Genomic DNA, 23,910 nt, shown 5'->3' with positions numbered 1-23,910 from the left:
CGTCTACCTCTGCTGCGTAGAATGGGCCAGGCACGCTGGGAAGCTGAATCAGCCTGCTACTGAGAACGCCGGTGGAGTCACGGCGGGTTACGAGAGCAGTCTTCCAGCACGGCTCAGGCCCCTTTCGATGCCAGCGTTAGATGTCTTGCTTATAACCGTGGCTCAGGAACGCGGCGGTATCGGCCCCCACACGGTGAACCTCGCTCCAGCGTTAGTGGACCGTGTGATCCGGCGTGGACACGTGCGGCTTCTGAACCCACAGGGAAGCGAACAGCCCCCAACAACTGTGAACGGACATGCTAAAATTGATCGTACGAAAGCACTGGCCCTGCTCTCCAGCTCACTGGACAGGCTCTGGTGTGGACATTTGTCCGGACTGTCCTGCTTCATTTAAAACCCTTTCCTCCTTCTCAGATGAGCCATGAAGCAACTTGGGTGTTGTTTTGGACCCACCGCTCCCGTGTGATGGGAGCTGCGCGCAGCCGTGGGTGACATCTGCGGGTGTCCCTTCTGCCAAAGACGTAATCAGGGCCGAACGCACAGAACCCTCCGCCTCCTGCTGTACACGCTACACTGGTGCATATGCACACGTGTGAAAAACAACTTGACACCCCATCAGTCTGCACACACCCCACACCCCCTCCGGACCCAGCGCCTCATCCACACCCCCTCCTCGTCCCTCCCTGTCCCTCATCCATCTGTGCCTGTCCACACACCAGCCTTCAAGCCAGGAGAGGACAGTTCTGCTATTGGCTTCCTATTTAATGAGAGTGGACAGACCTCTTAGCATGTGGGCAGGCTTCTGCTAATGGTATTAGTCTTCACACACTCACACTCTTACTCACACAAGTGCGCGCACACACACACACACACACACACTTTTCCCTTCACATGGTACTGGATTTGTCCTGATTAACCATATTCACACAATCAGAGAGCTTTGATACATCACAGCTCTTATAGTTTTGGTAGTTAACTCTTAATAATTGTTACATTCACCCCTAAAAGGGAAGACGTCACTTTTGGCATCTGTAGGTTCTTTTTCGTTCTGAAGCGTTTAGTGTCGGAGATGTTCTTCTAGTACTGATCAGGGCCAGTAAACACCTGCTGCAGGTCTCCACCTGTCGCCATAGCTACCACCCTGGGAAGGCAGGTTCCAACAGTTGCCTCCTTAGTGGCACGTCTTTCAGCGGCGTGAAACGTCATTCTCTGATCCAGCTAGATCATATTACTCAGGGGTGGACCACATATGGTCTGTGTCATCAGAAAACGTTTGCACCAAACTTTGCATTGCAAACAGATTACATGTGCAAAAAAGAATATAGTAAATATAGACTATGATTTGGATGTAACTGGTGGAACGCCGGTATTAGAGATGGATTTAGAACTGTGTAAAGGAATTACAGTTCAATACATTTGCAGTTCCGTGGTGTTATATATATTCAAGGGGGAGACAGGAATGAACTCTCTGAAGGATCATGAGATAGTGTCATTTTACCCCCATAAGTGCAGATGTCTGTATAATTGAGTTTAAAAGCCTTTTCTTCTTTTCCATTCGATGGGGGAGTTGGGGGGCGTGTCTTTGCGCTGGCTAGGAGCGGCTGGTATCTGAACAGTCTGTCTTCCTCTCCTCCGAGCAGTGAATTCTGGGTCTGAAACCCTCAGGAGGCAGATTGGAGTCACTCCAAAGACCAATTACAGTATCATTTTCTTTGCACCAAAAAGCCACATATTCCACTGAAAGCACAGCCTTCCACAGGTCTTTGAATAATTCATATAATGCTGCTTTAGCGTGCAGACTGCGAAGCCTCTTCATATTATGTGGGACTGTGGGTGTCCCCGGTGAGGAGGAAGCCTGTTCCCCTCACACTACTCTGCCCCCGGGCACTGGCATAAGGGGCCTGAGCCCCAGCGCTGTGTTTGCCTCTACACACCTACAGGGGGCACCACTGCTACTGAGTGATAAATTGAACCTGATTGAGCTCTTCCAGGAAGGAGGACGTGCCAGCAATCCCTGTCTCTCCACTCATTCTGGTCCCAGAAGAGGGTTCGTTCCTGGTGTTTCTCTCCCCCCCCCCCCCCCCCTCCTTCTCTCTCCGGGTTCCTCTTTCCCTGCGGTGAAGGTTTTGTCTCAGTCTCTCACAATAGCATTCGAGATTGGCTTCAAGCAGGGCCCTGGCCTTCCCGCTCTGCTCTGCTGTGATTCGTTTGCATCCAACAGGCTTCCAAACGCTACCTCAGCGCGCACTTTTGTGAAGCGCTGGAAGCCATCGGCTTGCCGTAAGAGCAGCCGTCCCCCCGTTGCGTGCGGCAGAGCTGACTCTGGCACCGTGCCAGAAGTTTGAAAGCGTCTGCGATTGTTTCCATCTTACCATCATAAATTCATTCAAATTAATTGCTCTTACCTTGTTGGCCAGTTGTAAGCTTTAGGACAGTCCTAACGTCCAAAAAACATTTGACCATCCGTCCTGTGACCTTTAATGAAAGGTTGAGTATGCTTTTCTCCCTGTGTGGACGCTGCAGTGCTCGAGCTTGCTTCTCACTGGCTGTCCACGTCTAGTCTTACGCAATCACGCCTCTGAAAAGGCTTGACTTTGCTTAACTTGCTTGTTTTAATCTCTTTATATAAATATTCATGGGCCCAGCGGAACATTACTCACTGCATATGACTTCCTGGTGAATTTCTGCAGCTCCTGAAAATTGACTCAGAAGGTCATAACTCCGGTGTAGCTGACTGTCAGGCATTGCCCGAGGACATTAGCAGGTGTGTCGTAGCCCACACACTGTACATGACTTTAATGAGACTCTTCAGACCAAAAGTTTTGCTGGGGCTTGTGGAACTTTCTGGATCATGTCTGGTCACTGTGTTAATATGCTGGAAGCCGGCTGCACTTGCGGCTGCCACTCAGACTGCCCCCTCCGACGGAGACCACGACGTATAAAAAAATGAAATCAGTCTCTGGTTTTATAAGGCAGCGATCGGCTTCAGCTGGGGGTCCCGGGGCCTGATGATGGCCTATCTGTGGGATGCCTTTGATTGGCTGGTGACGGCAGTGGGGGTTGCAGGTCATCCTTGATTGGCTGACGGCAGCGTGGTCGCATGCAGGATCAGCGTGTTGTACAGGGAAATGAACTCTGTAAAGGATCGCAGTGGTGTCATTTGTTCCCCAGCCGGTCTGAAAGGGGCGTAGCTGTTCCGGCTCAAGATGAGGAAGCAGTAGCACTGGCACGAACCCGCTGACAGAGCAGACCCCTTTTCCGTGTGACTTCCCACAGCTGGGGCGGAGGACGGCGCCCGGCACACACCGGAATGGCATTAAACCCAGCTGATCTGGCACCCCGCGGCCTGGAAGGGCTACGCTTATCCTGTCACATGACTGCTGACGCGGGACGTCGCCTTGTTGGCTAATTGGCAGACAGGGAGTGCCAAGGCGCTGCCGGGCTTCCTGTTGTCTCACGGTGACAAGGCCCGATCAGCGAAGGCTGCGCATCGTGTGCCTCCGACAAAGCGGCCGGGCTTCGGTACATGTGCTCGTTAGCCCACTCAGAAGCAGCAGTGCTTGGCAACAGCTGAGGCCAGAACAAGAAGTAACGTGCCAGGTCATAAACGCATCATAGATCAAGGGTTACCATGGACAGTGACTGCGTCCCCCCTCACCACGCCCCTTTTCTGTATGTGTGTGTGTGTATGTGTGTGTGTGCGCACGTGTGCGTGCGTGTGTGTGTGTGACAAACACAGATGCTGAACGAGAACACAAACAGATGCTGAATGAGAAGACCTGATATCTAATTTATTTTGTTCCTATTCTTTAAAGCCATAACTCTCAGGTGAGGTGTCTCCATATGAATAATACACGGTTCAGGAATCAAAGCCAGGCCTGGATTGCCAGGTGACCTTCTGCTTGCACAATGAAACCAAAATGTAAACAGATGCTTAATTAATCCTGAGCTGCAATGTCTCGTAAATCTCCAAAGGGCCTGTAGTCTCCAAGCCAAGATATGTTCTTGCTATTTTCTGCTTTGGCAGACTTTGAGAGGGATTTCATCAGTCTCATATTTGAAGACGTGCATATAAACAATATCAACAAAACCATCTCTGTCACTGCAGTAAACAAGGCAAACGTCGTCGGGAAACTCCTAGCAACGGGCTGACTCCATGTGCTTCCACGGTGTATGTGACGGACGCATCCTTGGCTGTGAATTGCGGGCTCCTTTCTGGGTACCTGCACCTGTTACCACTCCTCATCATTCGGACAGCCACCTTCATGTGCGTTACAGATCCAGCCCTCCGGTGTGTTCCTGCTTTGTTAGCTCCGTGTGTGCCGTCGTTTTGTTGTGTTCGCCTTTGAAGTCACTGGTAAGGCCGCATTCACATTTTGCCTTTGTCTCTGTGCGATGCCTACTGAATACCACCATGTCTCAGTGGGTTTTTTTTTTTCCATGGTAAATACAATCCAAAAAAGACTGGGTTCTTCTCACTAATGCCAAGCAAACTACCACATGTTCAGCCTGATTCTATCGCTGATTTTTTCAGGAAAGGAATTTCAAGGAATAGATTCCCAGCACAGGTGATCAGGTACTGCAGGCGGCTAATTGAGTCAATTTTAACGCTCCTAATCCAGCTCCAGTATGATCTGAGACTTTACTGAGATTCTCAGACCTGTTTGATTCTTATGACGGAAAAGCATATACGAGTCTTCGGGTTTGAATCGGTAAACCAGTGTAAACACCCAGACTGTGCTCCTTTACCCCAAAAAAGCATGTGGTGTATGCTCAGTCTATGAGATGTGTACATGCCTTTTAAGAGCAGGTGTAAATATAAGTACCTGAATCTCATATGCGCATAATTCCAGCGTTTTTGCATGTTAATTTGATGTGTAAACACAGTATTGGGGATGCTGCTGTTTGTTATTGGCTACTTCCTCCTGAGTCCTTTTTCTCCTTTAAATATTTACAGCATATTTACCTTTAAATATTTAAGTGAGGTCAACAGCAAACGCTCAGTTGTTAATAATGATTTAGATCCCTGGGCAAGAACAGAGGCCCACCAGAGAAGAGATATGGCCTCTCCCCTTCACAACACGCTGAGAAAACGACTCTTTCTTTCCCCTTTCTCCGTCCCAGATCCTCTGCACTTTTTGTCGGCCTTTCCTGATCTCTCTGTCTCTCCTTTCCATCTCTTTAATCCCTCTTTATTCCCACTCTCTTCTTTTTTGTCACACAAAGGACTGACTTGTTGCAGAAACAGTGTGAGTCTCTCAGCTTGAGCACCAGTAATCCAGCATGAGTGGGCTGACGTGGCCTGGCTTTCGCCATCCCGCTGCACAAAAGCTCCAGACAGAGGCATGAAGAAGCTGGTGGGTGACTGAAATGATGTGTAGTCAGTCCAAAGCTCAAGACAGCCCCAAACGTCCCAGGTGGTGTCAGTCTGCAGCTGCCTAACTGGCGTACCAGCTAAAATTACTCGCCATTTTCACAGCTGTAGGTTTGACTAGCTGTCAGGCAGCTTGTGGGTGTGACCTCATAGCCACCGGCATTTCCATAAAGCCTCAGGGTCAAGCAGTTTGCCACCCACTGGAAAGTGACCTTGCATCCGGCCCCCATGGATTCTGTTACAAACGACGCAGCTTTTTGCCAGTTCTCTGCCACCACCTCACCTGCCTGTCTCGGCCCGTGACTCACCGTCGAGTCAGCCGCCCCACCTCACCTCCAGGGAACTGACCACTGCATCTCCACGTCGGGATCTCCGGCCGCGGGTGATGGACTGAGGCCTGGCGGGGCTCGGCGTGGCCTGATCCCGGTCTGTTTCATTACAGCAGACCACGAGTGCCACGGCCCACTCAGGAATCGCCGTGCCACGGCCCACTGCGGGAAAACACCGGATGGGATCATGACAAACAGGAGCCCCAAGCAGCAGAAGCCGACGCCCTGGCAGTTGCAGCCTCTTTGCAGCTGCTATCTCATGCGAAAGTACCGGACTCGAGACAACAAGCGCAGCAAAGTGGGAGACACAGTTGAAGCTCTGCCAGCTTCCGGAAATCATTCGTTTTCTTCCAAGAAGGAGATAAGACTAAGATGTAGTGTCGGGACAGCAGAAATGTATTCGACATGTCATCCTCTCTTGAAGCATCCCTCTTATGGACTTTTCTTGAAACTTCAGGAAAGTTCAGTGAACTTCAGTTCTGGTGTTTCAAAGGAACCAAGGTCAAAGCCTTGTACTCGTTTGTCTGCATTGGTTTGACGGCAGCTCCGGAGGCTTTCCCCGGCTACTCCGCACGTTTAGCGGCACGCCGCACTATTCTGGGAACTCCTGGTCGAGGGCTTAAGGCACAAATAAAATTGAAGTCCAATCCAAGAAACGATCTCCGGCGGCCAGAAATCCATGTTATTTTGTGATGCATTCCTTGAAGATGGAGCGTAAGAAAAGCAGCCCGTGCAGGGCAGGGAACCGCCGAGGCGCTTTGATAATTACAGGTGTCATCGCTTTTGATTGCTTCGCGTCGTCCCTTGTCTATCTTGATCTCACCTGCTGCTCAGCGAGACGCTCGCACCCTCTCCTGTAGCTTTATGTTCCGAGCCCGCGTGCTGAGACCATAAGGAGGGTGAGCGTTAGGCGGTGAGGCTTGTTCCACGCCATACTGCATGTGCCGCAGGCGTGTGTTCACAGTAGAGCTTCAACAGTACCCAGCATGTAGCAGCTATTTACACTTATAGTGGGCTTCTCTCTCTCTCGCTCTCTCTCTCTCTCTCTCTGCCCCCCTGCCTTCTCTCCTTCTCTCTCTTTCTCTCTCTCTATCTCTTCACCCTGTCTCTGTAAGGAGAAGCAGTATCGCTCTGGCCTTTTTGCTTCTTTTCCCAGTTTATTTCCATAAATGTGCCCACCACCCGCCAGGTCGAACCACCGGCAAGGAATGATTCCACCCGAAATGGCCTTTTAAAAGTCATCTGCCATTTCTCACTGGTGTACGACTATCACACACAGCAATACCTATGCTGTTGTGGGCCAGAACATTAAACCGATCACTCAGAGAGAGAGTGCTGATACGGCATCGGGGACACGATCTTTCCATCGGATGTTGCCCGCTCATGAAAACTGATCCTTGGATCTACATCTGACATTTGGGTCTCCGTTGTAGGTGACTTTGACCACGCTGGTTAGAATCATGCTGACCCCCCCGTGCAAGGGTTGTTGGTAAAAGTGGCACACACTGCTGACAGAGTGACTACGGTGACGTGGGATCATGCCAGCGGATTTCCAGAATTTGGTCACATGGCAGGAGTCTGCACACCCTAGTGTGTTTGCGTTGGGGCTCACAGCGTGCACACGCAGACAGACGTCCCGTCGTAGATTTGTGGATTTACAGCTGTCTATAGCGCGCGGCGTAGATGTTCGTTTAAAACAGGTTGTTTGATGTGCCTTCGCTGCGCAGCGGGGATGAGAAAATCCTCTGTCTCTCTCTCGCAGGCCCGCGCGTTCTCGGGGAGAAGCCAAATTGGAAGTGAAATGTGAGAGCTGTCTTCTGTCATGGCAGATCAATCCCACCATGCAGGCCCGCGTGTGCCTGCTCCTGCGTCTGATGTCGTAGGTCCCCGTGGGAGCGGGCCGTGTTTTTAGAGATAGCGCACTTTCCATTCGGAGCATTAGGCCCCCACATATTTCAGCACAATTAAAAACCCATGAGATTGGCAAGATTAACATGCCAATGATGGTCTGTTCTGAACAGCACACACCTACTGCTACTGCTATAAAACCCCAGTTTTTTTTTTTGCTGTGTTTTGGTTTGTGTGTTTTTAGAATCATCTCAGCTTTGATGTCGATTAGGTCAAAACAATTTAAAACCGACCGGCACACACCACTGCATATGGAAAGGATTCTGGGTAAAAACACTGCTACATCTGTGCTCAAAGAACAAGGTGCTGGCTCTGTGCATAAACACGGCACGCTCTAATGGCAAGATGCGAGATACGAGGTTCCATCCCTTGCCAGCTACGTTAACTTTCCCGTTATGCCCGAGCGATTTTGATCCGCGTGAGGTGCTGCAGTGACACATCAGTGGCTGGTGAAGGGGCTCGTGTGCAGTCGGATCTTCTGCTGTCAGACTGTATCTAAACTGCATCTGTATCCCCAATACTATGCGCTCACTGGTTCGTTGTGTTTCGGCAGTAAAATACGTATGTTGTGCAACGCAGTGCAGTTAGGGGAAATTAGTCTCAAATACTTAAATGAAACATGCAAATCTTTATGTGTAGCTTGCAAAGCTTTATGGGTATTTACTGGGCTTTTGAAAATGAGTGTGTGTGTGTGTGTGTGTGTGTGTGTGTGTGTGTGTGTGTGTGTGTGTGTGTGTATGTTAGTTGCTAAGTACTTCCTGATTTATTGGATAATAGCATACATTTCATTCTGAGCTTAATAAATCTAGCAGTAAAGTCCACAGTCTTCCTGTTACGATACCATGGGCACCGTTTACGACCCCTGCGAGCTGTTCTGGGTGAGCCATGCTTGTTGTGGATGGAGTGATGCATGTCATGTGAACCCTTCAACAGTAGGTCAAAGTTCAAACCGAGTCATTTTTTCCCTCTCAGAATTGATTTCATTATTTATTTAGCATCATACTGTGCTCTTTCTACACTGAATCCTTACCTGCTCCTTCCCTCTCTCTCTCTCTCTCTCTTTCCATCCTTCTCTCTCTCTCTCTCTCTCTCTCTCTGTGTTATTTGCAAAGATTTTCACCAAAACGATTGAATTCGTGCCAATTATAGATTGACTGAGCTGTTTATATGCTCTCTCTACTTAACAGTCTGATGGAAATCTCCATTTACAAGCACACTACAAGTAATCAGATCTGAAATTACGAGCACGCACGCAATTACGCAATACTTAGTGTACATGTTACCATGACAACAAGAAGCACGTGACACAGTTACTGGCTTCTGTCATGCTGAATGTTGTAAACGTCCGTTATAATGCTAATGTACATGTGCAGAAAGTTTCCAATTAAGAATGCAAACAAATACAGGTGTTTCCATGGCTATTATTCTATTTATATTAAAAAATATTTACACAGTATTTACAGGATTGCCCACCTCCTTCAGTTGGGTAGGAATTGTATTTGGAACGGCCTCAATCGGGACAGTCTGTTCCGATTGAGGGTGCATACACTGACAGATTCTTTTCCAGCTGACCTGTTAGTCCAGATGAAGGTAGCTGTTACGAGAGCGGATGTTCTGATTCTGTGCACTTTCACCAAGCACCGTACGGAGTCAGACGAGTCCGCCCACACCGCCTGCGTCATCACACCTTATTTGACTCACAGGAAGGAAACAACTGCCTTGCGTCCAAATCCATTAGTGTGTTAGAGACTGCCGGAGTCATGCTATTTGTCTGCGGGAGACGTTCTCCTGGAAGCCGAGAGGAGCTGCCGTGATCAGGGAGATTCTAGCGAGCATCTAATTACACTGCTCCAGATGACCTCACGGTCATGACTCTTCATCTCGCCCTGGCCCATTCTGCCGGAAAGCCCAGGCTGAGTTTATGGCCCACGTAATTAGCTTTGTTTGGAGAGTGAGCGGGAGCCATTAAGGAAAAGAGTTAGGTGTGCTGTTGTATGCTCACTGCTAATGGTAATTTTGTGCACAGGGAGGGGATAAGGGTGTTTGTGTGTGTGTGTGTGTGTGTGTGTGTGTGCCTTTTGTTTTATGTGTTCACGGATACCAAGCATACAGACATATAATGTTCTCTTGCTTTCTCTGTTGCTGTGTCTCTCTGTCTTTTAGGTGTTTAAGCAGAAAGTGTTGGAGCTTGGAGAGAAACTGCTACCAGCATTCAATACCCCCACTGGCATTCCCCGAGGAGTGATCAACCTGGGCAGGTAAGTACCAGCATGATCCCATCACCGTCTACCCCACCGCCCACACCCTGTACCCTCTACCCCACCGCCCACACCCTGTACCCTCTACCCCACAGTCCACAACCTATACTCATTACCCCACAGTCCACAACCTATACTCATTACCCCACACCCCACACCCCACACCCTGTACTGGGCCCACACCCTGTACCCTCTACCCCACCGCCCACACCCTGTACCCTCTACCCCACAGTCCACAACCTATACTCATTACCCCACAGTCCACAACCTATACTCATTACCCCACACCCCACACCCCACACCCTGTACTGGGCCCACACCCTGTACCCTCTACCCCACCGCCCACACCCTGTACCCTCTACCCCACAGTCCACAACCTATACTCATTACCCCACAGTCCACAACCTATACTCATTACCCCACACCCCACACCCCACACCCTGTACTGGGCCCACACCCTGTACCCTCTACCCCACAGTCCACAACCTATACTCATTACCCCACACCCCACACCCTATACTCATTACCCCACACCTCACACCCTGTACTCATTACCCCACCGTCCACACCCTGTACCCTCTACCCCACAGTCCACAAACCTATACTCACTACCCCACACCCCACACCCTATACTCATTACCCCACACCCCACACCCTATACTCATTACCCAACACCCCACACCCTGTACTAGGCCCACACCCTGTACTCATTACCCCACGGCCCATTCTCACTGCCCCATAGCTAACACCCTGTCATGCCCGTCTATTCCAAAAGTGTCTCCATCTCTTGTGCCTCCTCATCCTCTGCTTCTGGCACCTCTATCTCACGCCTGCTTCCAGTCATCCCAGCAGCTCCAGCACACATCGGCAGGCATTCCAGAGCCATTCCAGATTTATTTCCACCTAGGACCCGCACCGTGTCCGGGGGGCACAGACAGGCAGGGAGAGAACAGGCACTGGCATGTGCTACGGCTGGCTCTCTTTTGGAGCATTTCTTTATGGAGCAATTCCACGAGAGTAACTGGACTCAGCTGAGATTCCAAAAAACTCCAAGATGTAGTGTTGTGCCACGTCTAGTTATCTTTTCATTACCAAAACACAGTGCAAACTGAAAGTAAAGACACCATGCTCTCAGTGTGCAAATCTTTTTAATAGCACATACTGATGGATTGGGTTTGGCTTCAGGGCAGCCGGGAAAGCACGGATGTGCTGTGCAGAGTGTGCAATTATGTGCACATAATGGGCTCTACGTTTCACTTATAGAGCCCAGTCATGGTTATTCACTCCTGAGAGGACTTGTGACACTCAAGTAGGAGACGCAGTGGCACACAGAGATCGATATGTGAGAAAAGGAGAGAGTCGGAGAAAGAGAGGACGGATGGACGGATGAATGGACGAATGGATGGGTGAACAGATGGATGGTCAGCAAAGTTATTCTGAAAGAGAAGAGATCGGCACGTGCCCTCAGCCTCTCAGGAATTGATTTTTCCTTTGGAGCTTGACACGCCAGGGTTCTTCAGGCCTGGGCGGGTAATGAGGCAGAGAACGTGTAAGGGAGGCATACTTCAGCCTTTCTCTTAGTCCAAGACTCCCCGCTTCGCCACTGCAACAGATTCTGGAGCTCTGGCTGTCCACATGGATTTGGCTCACTGGTTTAATTCATGCACTCCTCCTGCATAAATAAACCTCTTTTTAAAGATGACTTCTATCCCACACCAAGCCGGTCCTTTATATTTTTCCAAACATGTCAGGAGATTTATTTATTTTTCGCACAACCCCCCCCCACGAACAGCCCCAACTCCCCAGACCACTCTACTATTGATTTTCCTTTCAGTGGGGAGTAGAACTATGGTTCTGATGCCGCACCATCACTGACAGCCTCGCGGGTCACAAAGAAAGCGTACCAGCGGTCGGTGACCTCGAAAAATACAGTCCTAATAATAATCGCATTTCTGAAAGACGACTGGCCCGGGCTTGCACGGACAGCCCAGCCGCACCAAACGGCGCCAAGCAGGACCAAGACGCACCAAGCAGGGCCGTCCACCATTTCTGACGCGCTGCGTCAGGTTTAGGTGTCTAGTACGCGCTGGAGGAAATCGGATAGCGGATTAGCGCTGCGGGTCTGAGCTCGGGTAGGAAATACCTACAGTGTCCTTGTCAGCATCTCAGATCCACTACAGAAAGAACTTCAGTAGTAACAGCACAAGGACGGGAAGTTCACATCCCCTTCTGCAGCACTGCTGTAAATCTAACAGCTAAAGGCTGGGCTCCCTGAGCTGTTAGTTCCTGTTATAGACCCGTTTAGAATCATTACCGTGAACACACATATTGTAGGCTATGAAGTGCAATAACAGTAACAGTTCCAAAATGACTGGATCTACCAGAATTTGCCACCCCAAAAAATATATTCCACTCCGCTGTTAATAACATACATGGACAAACTGCTGTTGTTTTTTTTATTTCATGCCTCAGTTAGTTTTACCTGTTCACATCAAGTTCTGACACATTGCCTATAACTTTCCCTTTATTACGCTATTTTGCTTAATGATTTGATTTCTAATGGTTATTTTCCATTTGGCATAATAGCTTTGTTATTCCGCAATTCGATGTCTTGTTGCCATGGCTCCGATCATCCATGATTTTCCATACCTGCTTGCTCGTGGGCTGGCGTCAGTTGCCATGGCACTGGAGGGCTGGAGCGTGGGTGCTCACGTCGCCTGCTCTGCCCTATGTTGCAGTGGCACCAGTTGGAGCTGGGGGTGGGCCTCCGCCGGGAGCAGCATCCTGGCTGAGTTCGGCACGCTGCACCTGGAGTTCGTGCACCTGACGGAGCTCTCCGGAAACCCCATCTTCACCGAGAAGGTCTGGGGACCCTTTTGATAACAATGAGGCATCGGTAAACGCTGCTGTGAGGAGAGGGAACAAACAAGTTAGATCACATTAGCTTCCCACTAGCTGTCGTGGAATATCATTGCCCTGAATGCTTTAATGTGGTCCTTCCCACTTACACAAACCTCATGAAGAGTCTAATTTGCTGATGAGGTGAGCCGGGTGTTTTGGAAGCAGGGAAAGCACTAAACACTATTTTAAGGGTTCTCAGGGGCCAGGACTCAGCAACACTGGTTCACAATATTGGTCTTATCCTTGTCTTTGACATCCAAAGCCTTTGTGTTTCACCTGTTCTTACACAACTAAGGATATTAATTGGATCAGGTTTGTTAGAGCAGGGAAAACGAACCATTCAGCACACTGTGTTCCTAATGATGAAGATCTGCAATGTCCGGTTAGCATCCAGTGGCAGAATCTGTATGTTTCAAAATCATAGGGGTTGCTTTTAATGGCTCACCACACTGACTCCAAGATCATTCGGCATTGCAGGTCATGAACATCCGAAAGCTGTTGGACAAGATCGAGAAGCCGCATGGACTGTACCCGAACTTCCTGAGCCCTGTGAGCGGGAACTGGGTCCAGCGTAAGTGACTGCCTCCATTCGCTCCAGTGCAGCCTTGGGTCTCAGTTACAGCACTTACACCCAACCAAATATGCTGATCTGGGCTCAGATTTCTCCTATCATGCTCTAATAGATGCGATGATAAAGACAAAAGGGAAGCAGTTCATGAATCAGTCCTTTTAACTTTTAGCTGCGTTTGACCTTTACATCAGGTCTTTATGTGTGGCCGTGGTATTTCACACTGCATAAATGCGTTCCTAAGGCGAAAAACTTATCTGCTGATTTACTTTTTCTTTAACTTTCTCTCCAAGGTTTTTCGTAAATGCAGTTTTGCACCAGGTTGCAAATAAACGTCCTTCATGAGCAGTGCCATCACTGACACAATTATTCCAGCATCCATGACTTCTATACAGCTAACCCGGCTCCAATATCAGATCCCAGCCATGGACGACAGCACCACAGCTAAGGGTTATTAAAATGATAATAAATCCCATTACCACTGCAAATTGAATCTTTCGCATTCACCTGCAAGACAGTGGAGGCATATTAAAATGCAAGCCGCCGAGTGTAATATGCGCGATGGCAAAAGTTAATTGTTGTTGTCGATGATTGGCTAATGAAGAGCAGTGATAAAAAGAGATGAATAATGTAGGGGTGGAAACTCACGCCTCCCCCACCCCCCAAGTTTGTCAAGGACTTTTGTGTGGGGGCGTGAGCGTGTGTTTTTGTTTTTGTGTGTTACCATGACATCTTCCTTGCATTTTTAATTTGCATGACAATGTATATTTGGCTGGGGGGGGGGGGGCATTTCTGTTTTATTTAAATTGAAAACAATGCGTGAGTAAATAAGAGCTACGATGAAGGCACTATATCAGGAGTCCCTCCAACCGCAGGTGCTCCGTTTAGGCTGTGGTCACTGTGATTTGGTTTGGTGATGAAACCCCAGGTTTGATTTCAGGTCTTTCACCCTCTCCTCTCAGATCACGTTTCTCTGGGAGGCCTGGGAGACAGCTTTTACGAGTACCTGATCAAATCCTACCTGATGTCGGACAGGACAGATGAGGAGGCCAAACGCATGTATTACAGTGCTTTGGAGGTATGGGAGCTTGTCCAGCAGTTTGAATGTTCTCCTGTATTTACACACATATGCACACAGCTCAGAGAAAACTCAGCTCAAGTTATCATATAATTAATCCGTAAAGTTATCAGACGACTCAAGAGCTGAACCAAGGGTGCCCTTGCAGGAAACCCTAATCAGTGTGGCGCTATGGGACTATCTAGGATGCTAACAGCGCGTTCCTTCTGTCTGGATGAGCTGGTTTTCCTGTGAAATAGGCTGCTAGTAATTTATGTAGGTTCTTCCATGCTCCTGTATGAGGTACAAGGTCTAGAGAGAGATTAATTGCATTCATCCAGGACTCTCTCCTACGAATCAGTTATGCTGATCAGTGTTGCACGAATTTTAATCATTTAGTCCTTGATACACAAATAAGATGCTTTGGATTGACTTGGAATCTCCTTGGATTTGAAGGTTTTCCTTTTTTTCCCTTTTCTCATGTATCATATATCATGTGTCAGTCTTTGATCACAATGTTTTTATTTGGACAGACTGCATCAGTGCAGGCACGCACCGTTTTTGTGTGTGAGAGAGAGAGAGAGAGAGAGACAGACAGACAGACAGACACAGAGAGAAAGAGAGAGATTTTTTTGGAGTAAAAAAAATCCAGAGGAAAAGGGGGAAAAAGAGAGAGAAGGAGAAGAGGACAAAAGAAGCTGAGTCATTTGCTATCGATCCCCCACAATACACTGCCACAGCTTCTCAGAGCGGACTAAAGTATGTGAAAGGAGACCGAGTGAGAGACTTGAAGGGGAGACGCTGCTGAAAGAAAAGCACCCTTAGGATGGTGGGGGGTTTCCCAGCGTCTCTCTGGAGCCTTTCCTTCAGATTGTTTTCTGGAGACTCCTAAGTCCACCTGCTTTGGAAGCCGACCAGAATGTCAATGAGTGTTGACTTCAATTTGTGAGGGACCAATGACTCCTGCTATACTATACTCCTGTTACACTATACTCCTGCTACACTATACTCCTGCTACACTATACTCCTGTTACACTATATTCCTGCTACACTATACTCCTGTTACACTATATTCCTGCTACACTATACTCCCGTTACACTATACTCCTGCTACACTATACTCCTGCTACACTATATTCCTGCTACACTATACTCCTGTTATACTATACTCCTGTTACTCTATATTCCTGCTACACTTTACTCCCGTTATACTATAGTCCTGCTACACTATACTCCTGTTACACTATACTCCTGTTATACTATACTCCTGTTATACTGAACTCCTGTTACACTATACTCCTGCTACACTATACTCTTGATATACTATACTCCTGCTACACTATACTCCTGTTATACTCCTGCTATGTTATACTCCTGCTGTTATACTCCTGTTGCACTATACTCCCGCTACACCATACTCCCACTACACTATACTCTTGTTATACTCCTGCTATGTTATACTCCTGTTATACTATACTCCCGCTACACTATATTCCTGCTACACTATACTCCTGTTATACTCCTGCTATGTTATACTCCTGTGATACTGTACTCCTATACTATACTCCTGTTATACTATACTCCTGTTACACTATACTCCTGCTACACTATACTCCTGTTACACTATATTCCTGCTACACTATACTCCTGTTATACTATACTCCTGTTACACTATATTCCTGCTACACTATACTCCCGTTATACTATATTCTTGCTACACTATACTCCCGTTATACTATACTCCTGTTACACTATACTCCTCTTATACTATACTCCTGTTATACTATACTCCTGCTACACTATACTCCTGTTACACTATACTCCTGTTACACTACACTCCTGCTATACTATACTCCTGTTACACTATACTCCTGCTACACTATACTCTTGATATACTATACTCCTGCTACACTATACTCCTGTTATACTCCTGCTATGTTATACTCCTGCTGTTATACTCCCGCTACACTATACTCCCGCTACACTATACTCCCACTACACTATACTCCTGTTATACTCCTGCTATGTTATACTCCTGCTACACTATACTCCCGCTACACTATACTCCCACTACACTATACTCCTGTTATACTCCTGCTATGTTATACTCCTGTTATACTATACTCCCGCTACACTATACTCCCGCTACACTATACTCCTGTTATACTCCTGCTATGTTATACTCCTGTTATACTGTACTCCTATATTAGATTCCTGCTACACTATACTCCTGCTATACTACAGTACTGCTACACTATACTCCTGTTATACTATACTCCTGCTACACTATAATCCTGATATACTATACTCCTACTACACTATACTCCTGTTATACTCCTGCTACACTACACTCCTGCTACACTACACTCCTGCTACACTATACTCCTGTTATACTACACTACTGCTACACTATACTCTTGTTATACTATACTCCTGCTACACTATAATCCTGATATACTATACTCCTGTTATACTCCTGCTATACAATACTCCTGCTACACTATACTCCTTCTATACTATACTCATGCTACACTATACTCCCGTTGCACTATACTCCTGTTATACTATGCTCCTGCCACACTATACTCCTGTATAGTATACTTCTGCTATAGTATAATATACTAATTTGGTTGGAGAATGATATGTGTTTTAACCTCTCACTTGGGCTTGAATTCAGCAGCTGAAGAACACAACTTGATTTAGCTCAAGGGACTTTTTCACTGGGAGCCATTTCCCTAATCAGCGGTTTCTACTTACCTATCACGCATCTCATACATTTTGGATGCATTTTACTGGCAGAATGTTTTTTTACAATTCGCCTTCATACCTGAAGATCATGCTATGACTAATGTTCTAATGTTCTGAGACATATAAAAGTGAAATCAGAGATGGGAATCCTTATAGATCCTTGTGGATCTATAAGGACTAATCCACAGAATCTTATTTACTTGATATCTTGAGTTAAGACTTATTCAATATTCTATATTCTTATATAAATGAATAATTTATACTTACTGTATAATTCCTTGTTTGGCCCTCCAGGCAATAGAGGCCAACCTGGTGCAGAAGTCCCCAGGAGGGCTGACGTATGTAGCGGAATGGAGAGGCGGAATTCTGGACCACAAGATGGGTCATCTGGCCTGTTTCTCAGGTGGGATGGTGGGCATTGGGGCAGACGACAGCGTGCCAGAGAAGAGGCAGCACTACCTGGACCTGGCAGCAGAGATCACACACACGTGCCATGAGTCCTACAGCCGGTCGGGTCAGTACGACACAGAGCCACTCACCTCCGTATCTGTATTAAAAGCTGCCTACCAGAATGTTTGTCCAGCAGATGGTGCTATTGCAACTGTCACATTTATTTAATGAGGGTTAAATTGATTGAACTTGAACACAAGTAGATCATAGCTGACCATCTGGCAATGTCCCATTTATTTCAGTTTATGTTGGGGTTTTTTCTGTTTTAACGGAGTACTGCACAGGAAAATGTAAACATGGCTCATAATAGATGCACCTTTGCGGAGGCTGACTAACTGACCCCTCTGGCACAGTGCGAACTGGCCAGTGCAAGTCTTCATTCACAGTTAGTAATATTGTTTTTGAATATTTCAGCACAAATATTCTTTGCAAGCATGGCTTGAAAAATCACAAAGAAAGCTCACTGTTAAGTTATACATATATTACTGTATGCTTTCACTTGAAGATTTTAACATCCGTAAGCCCTCCAAATGTTTGCTGAAAGTGTTCTGGGATAGAAATTAAAGGCTAATGGCAGGCAACCATGCTCATATCTTTCTGCTATTAAAAAATTCTTTCTTTATTATTTTTTTCCCTAGCATAACAGTAATATTGTCTCACGTAAAACTCATCGAAAAAGTCCAGCCTGTTCAGCGGTTAAAATTAGGCAAGACTGCTGCTTCCTCTGTAGCTCTTCCAAGCCTTAGTGAACAGGCTTTGCTGGTTTCTCAGACCACACCAGTGCTGCACCATCCTAGGCTCTCTTCTCACACCAGCTCCTGCACGACCCACGGCAGACTCGAGGAGATGCCTCGAGCTGTCAGGGTGAGGGGGAACCATGGGACTAGAAGAGAGAGCGGGATTTGAGAGTGAGGCGGAGGGACTCCCAGATTACACCTAATGCCTTGCTTGATCCCAGCCTTCTCTCATGACCGTCTGCGGCCCTGCCGATTAGCCCTAAACATGTGAAATTTGCTACCACACAGCGGACTAGATCCTTTAAGAAAGCTTCAATCCTTAGAAGATATATATTTATTTATTGCCCTCTGGGGCAGCACATTGCACTGTGTGTCTGCAGCACTTTTGAGCTCACACCTAAAAAAGCAAAAGACCTTTTGAGTTTCTTTTATTTGTTTGTAAGTTTGTTTGTTTGTTTGTTTTTATTATTTTTCCCACATTACATTCTGCTCAGGTTCATTGCACAGCTGTTGGATTAGACATGTTTGGAGTATTAAAGAGGTTCCTTGGCACCAAAAAGTCTCTCAAATTCAGCGCTGCTTAACAATGAAAGTTGACAATGAACACAGTCTTCTACACTGTCTGAAACAAACACACACACACACACACACACACACACACACACACACACACACACAGTGCAGCAGTTTGATGTGACAGAAGTGCCTCATGCAGAAGACTGAACTTAGTAGCTGAAAGGAAAGAAAGTTTGTGGAGTCAGGGATCAACCCAATTTAAAAACAAGCTAATAAAATAGTTTTTTTCTCAATCATCTTAATAAATCATCCCTTCCAGACACATTTGTTCAACCTTATTGTTCCACAGCTGAAGGTGCATTTCATTCTTCTCGAAAATTTGTCTCATTTGTCTGCTGGTAACCATAGTGATGAGGCTGGCACAGTATTGGCTCCAGTACTGTCCTATCGCAGCCTGGTGTGACTTACCATGCTGGGTGTGAGTGGAGCCACACCATACAGCGAGGTTGAAATACACTCCTAAAGAATGCGATGAAGTTCACTGTAATCTGTGATGTGGTTTTAATCTGTTCCCTGCTCTCCTGTCTGGGGCTTCCCTGTTACAGGCTTTTCTTATCTTTGTCTTCTGCTTTTCTTTTTTTTGCCTTTTGTGTTACGTCCCTTTCTTTTAAAGTGGATTTTCATTTAAGCCCTTCGGTGGATCCTTTCACCGCGTATGGACGTGAAGGGGCAGTCTGGTAGCTGAGACGGAGAAAACACTTTTTAAAGTAACTCTATCACAGACAGATTAAGTGAAAACCTGGAGTGCTGTACCATAAGAAAGCAGTGATATTTCTGTCTAGCTTTCAAAGCAAACACAGAAAGATGTACCTAAGATACACTCAAGCACTCTCCCCAGGCAGTGGAGCTCTTGACGAAAGGGATCGGTCGTGGCGTTTTCCTCATGTGTGGCCTGTTGTGTGTCGACAGCCACCAAGCTGGGCCCCGAAGCCTTTCGCTTTGATGGAGGTGCTGAAGCGACTGGCACCAGACTAAGCGACCGCTACTACATCCTGAGACCAGAGGTCATCGAGAGCTACATGTACATGTGGCGTCTGACGCACGACCCCAAGTACCGGCAGTGGGGCTGGGAGGCCGTGGAGGTGGGTGGGAGCTTCACGGCGGAAACGCATCTCGCCAGGCGACCGATCACACAGATTAGGGCCTTCTTCGTTTTCCCTGGTTAATTCCAGTTGCACAGGGTGCACAGTTTTCTCTCTTCTGCATGACAGAGGCTGTTTTAATGCAGGGCAGTCATACAGTGACTCTTGAAGGAAACAGCTGCAGAGCTGTTAATCGCTGCTGTCAGTCTTGGAATAGTACTTTGTTTATTCCACATGCATTGTGACTTGGCCTTGTGAAAAGTAGCCTGAGACTAGAGTGAGCTCTAACTTTGTTTATTGAGTTATGCATTATATCAGACACAATAGATGCTATAAAGGAAAGACAATGCTAATAACAAATAACAGAGTATTAATATTCCAGTGGCAAAGAGGTTTTTGTGAAACAGGCTCTGATGTATTGTGCTGCAGCTTCACTGCACAAACGTCACTTTGTAACGATTGTTTTCTGAACACAAATTATCCGTCTGTCCCCAGTCCTAGTCTTAAACTAATGTAGTAATCCAACCGCAAATGTGGGAGGCAGTACTAACCGTAAATCTGTTGAATCCGCGAGGTTAAGAAACCACCTCCTATGAGTAGAGAGGTTGGCAAAGCAAGGTAAAAGAGAGAACAGCGAAACAAGGCAAAACAGCCCTCGGGGCTACCCATTAGCCCTCAGAAACGAAAGCCGGGCTAAAGGCGGGGTGTTAAAACGGAGTTCCTCTCTCGTTCAGATAGGACGATGTGTTAATTATGAGGTGGATGAGAACTGAAATAGATTTGTCATGTTCATTTCCCAAAGTAACACAGGGGCTATGCATAATCACAGTGTAGATGTCTGCTTTTGTTATGAGTTAATTGTCCCTTAATTTGAAACGTCACCTCTTTTTTTGTTCATTTGTCAAATTTGTTGTGCGTTTTTCATCAAAATTTGTAGGAAAATGCTCTTGTTATTAGTTATCTCCATGCATGTACGTGGTTAATTTACTGGTTTGCTAGCTGAGGAGTTGGTTAACATAATGCAAATAAGGTAATTGTAGCATGTTGGCCTCTGTTCCTCACTAGCCATTTGCAGTTACTGATCTTTAAGAGGTAATGGTATGTTTCTCACAGGCGCTGGAGAAACACTGTCGTGTAGACGGGGGTTTCTCGGGGATCAGAGACGTATACGCCTCCACAGTCAGCCATGACAACATGCAACAGAGCTTCTTCCTGTCTGAAACACTGAAGTGAGTAATACCCTACTTCCTCCCAGCAGGCATATCCGTACTGGCCCACTGTGGACTGACTGTGGGCCCTGTAGACATAGGCAAAGCTTCACATGTTGGGGCCAAGGGACCAGTCGTTTGCTAGTGAGCAGAATCTTACAGGCCCTGTGTAAGTAGCCCACTGAAGGCTATGGCTTGCTCCAACAGTGGGGCTTGGATGAAAAATTGGATGCATGTTCACCAGCCCTCAGAAGGTATTGTAGTAGGAATTTCACGCAGGTACGACATTGTTTGTGATGTGTGTCGAGAGAAGTGCAAACTGTGTAATCAGACTTAATGTAACCACACTGTCACAGGTTTACGCAACATTACGCTAATTAGCGATATTAGCATTCGTTCAGGGTTCACTTAATGATCGTTGCTACCATATCTCCTTGACTCAGAGTCATGATGGCAGTCCCGTGCTAAGCTCTTTCATAGGCACAGTTTGATCTAAAAGGCTTACATGGCTAGAAACAAGTGCGATGGGGATCAGAGCATGATTAAGCAATAGATCGCGAGAGGGAGGGTGTTATCTCCAATCACTCCCTCACGGCTGTGGTTTGCCCATGATGTCATTCGCGATAACACACAGCCTCGAGTGTTCTATTGCTTTTATATATTCGTTCTCTAAAATAAAGGGGCAAAAAGGAGCCTGAAACATTGCGTTAAATATGTTTTAATATTGCCAGTTCCTTCCAGCAACAAATAACTTGTTGCTATGCAACAACTGCCTGCCTAACAGGGTGCATTTTTTGAAATTAATGTGAAAATAAGCAAAGATGAAAGGAAAAAATCTGAAAATACAATCTGTTACGATAAAATTGAATTATTTATTAGGGTTATTGTATTACTTGTATATGTAAGTCTGTGCACTTCCATTCATTGCACAGTTAGAAAAGGTTGTTCTGTGGGACGTGTGCTGGCGTCACACAGCCCGACCAAACAGACTGCAGGTCAAACATTATCTTTTAAAAGTATTTATGTCCCATTTTGTATATGCATGAAATAACTAAGGTTTAGGTTAATTGGCACCGTGTCAGCGGGGTGATACAGTTTTGGTGTGAAAGGCCCATGCCGGTATCTCAAATATCAGCATGGTTAGAGCACTTCTCAGTGAATAAGGCCCCCACTGGGGTTCCACCGAGAATGTGAAAGTTGATTGTCTTATCCAGCTCTATGTGATTTAGAATCGAGAGAGAGAGAGAGAGAGAGAGAGAGAGAGAGAGAGAGAGAGAGAGAGAGAGAGAGTGTGTGTGTGTTCAGAGGAATACTTACTTTACCATTTAAAGATGATCTTTGTTTTACAATGGGAAAGGAACTGTTGAATAATTTCATTTCTCTAATGCTAGCTGATCCCTACTATGTATTTCTTATAGTGCATAACTCTTGGCAAAACTTCCTTTCAGGACACATTTAGTTTCCGGTGAATTATTGAGTTATTGACTCAATTTCAGATATCTGTACCTGTTGTTCTCGGATGACGACCTGCTGCCTCTGGATGACTGGGTCTTCAACACCGAGGCCCATCCCCTCCCCATCGTACGCAAGAACTGCCTACAGCCACACGGCACCACACAGAACATTGATCAGACACGTCCAGAGTAGCTTATGATCACACGCTCACAGACACACACACACACACCAGTGCAGGGCCACAGCCTTAAAGGCCCCGTCGAAGACTCTTGGCTCCTTTCCCGTAAAGGATGTTGTGGTATACGCTGTGATTGTACGTCTTCAAGCCGGGACATCCTGCCCAATTGGGGGAGCCGGCACAACTTTTTCTGTGGACAATCAAAACAAATCAAGTGACTTTTGTGAAAAGAGCACCTTTTTCTTTCCTTCCTTCCTCTGTGAGGAAAAAAACTGAATATCATTCAGGCCCAAATCTCCCAGATGAGTGCCACATCATGGGCCATTCCAAGAGAAAGAGAAATCCACTTTTCTTCACTCTTCGTCAGTGATTTAGCATTTCTTTCCATCTTTAGCCAAAGCTTTTCTGATGTCATTTCCTTCCTTCTTCTTCTTTTTTTTTGCCAAACACAGTTCATTTTTAAAAAAATATCTTACCATGACAGATTTGGTTGTCAGTTTGCTTTTCAATATCATGCAAGGACCAAGATGTCTGAAGGTTTGAAAACAATTTTCAGGAAAAAAAAAAAAGTCACCGACGACTCAGTGTATCATACATAAAAGGCTGAGTGACATCAGAATGTGTGAGGAGAGAATCGGAAGTCCCTCTCAAAAAAAATATCAGATTTTCTTGTGCTGTTATTGCATTGTAAGCCATGCAGCTCTATGGTGTTAGTCACTATATTGTGGTTCAAAGACCAGCATCGCTGTTTACAGGAGGCTATGGAGGACACGCATACACAATACAATACACACACACACAATACAATACACGCACACACAATACAATACACGCACACACAATACAATACACACACACACAATACAATACACGCACACACAATACAATACACGCACACACAATACAATACACGCACACACAATACAATACACGCACACACAATACAATACACACACACACAATACAATACACACACACACAATACAATACACACACACAATACAATACACGCACACACAATACAATACACACACACAATACAATACACACACACACAATACAATACACACACACAATACAA

General features: G+C 46.5%; 1 protein-coding gene across 5 annotated transcripts in view; it reads left to right on the top strand.

The window, feature by feature from the left end:
* The window catches only part of LOC113580013 (mannosyl-oligosaccharide 1,2-alpha-mannosidase IC), a 145,953-nt gene extending 122,245 nt beyond the window's left edge, over window positions 1–23,708 (top strand). For 4 of the 5 annotated variants that reach the window (XM_035525991.2, XM_081719753.1, XM_081719760.1 and 1 more), the window contains 8 exons: window positions 9,775–9,869; window positions 12,605–12,731; window positions 13,248–13,341; window positions 14,301–14,416; window positions 17,438–17,657; window positions 19,816–19,988; window positions 21,102–21,217; window positions 22,693–23,708. In XM_035525991.2, coding sequence (XP_035381884.1) covers window positions 9,775–9,869; window positions 12,605–12,731; window positions 13,248–13,341; window positions 14,301–14,416; window positions 17,438–17,657; window positions 19,816–19,988; window positions 21,102–21,217; window positions 22,693–22,843 — 1,092 coding nt within the window. In that variant the 3' untranslated portion in view covers window positions 22,844–23,708. The remainder of the gene's footprint in view (window positions 1–9,774; window positions 9,870–12,604; window positions 12,732–13,247; window positions 13,342–14,300; window positions 14,417–17,437; window positions 17,658–19,815; window positions 19,989–21,101; window positions 21,218–22,692) is intronic. The other variant, XM_035525992.2, reaches the window with a different exon arrangement.
* The last annotated feature ends 202 nt before the right edge of the window (window positions 23,709–23,910 follow it).

The sequence above is a fragment of the Electrophorus electricus genome, chromosome 1 (genome assembly GCF_041902795.1).
Source record: "Electrophorus electricus isolate QZ-2024a chromosome 1, ASM4190279v1, whole genome shotgun sequence".
Classification (NCBI taxonomy): domain Eukaryota; kingdom Metazoa; phylum Chordata; class Actinopteri; order Gymnotiformes; family Gymnotidae; genus Electrophorus; species Electrophorus electricus.
This window is presented reverse-complemented; position numbering and strand designations above follow the sequence as displayed.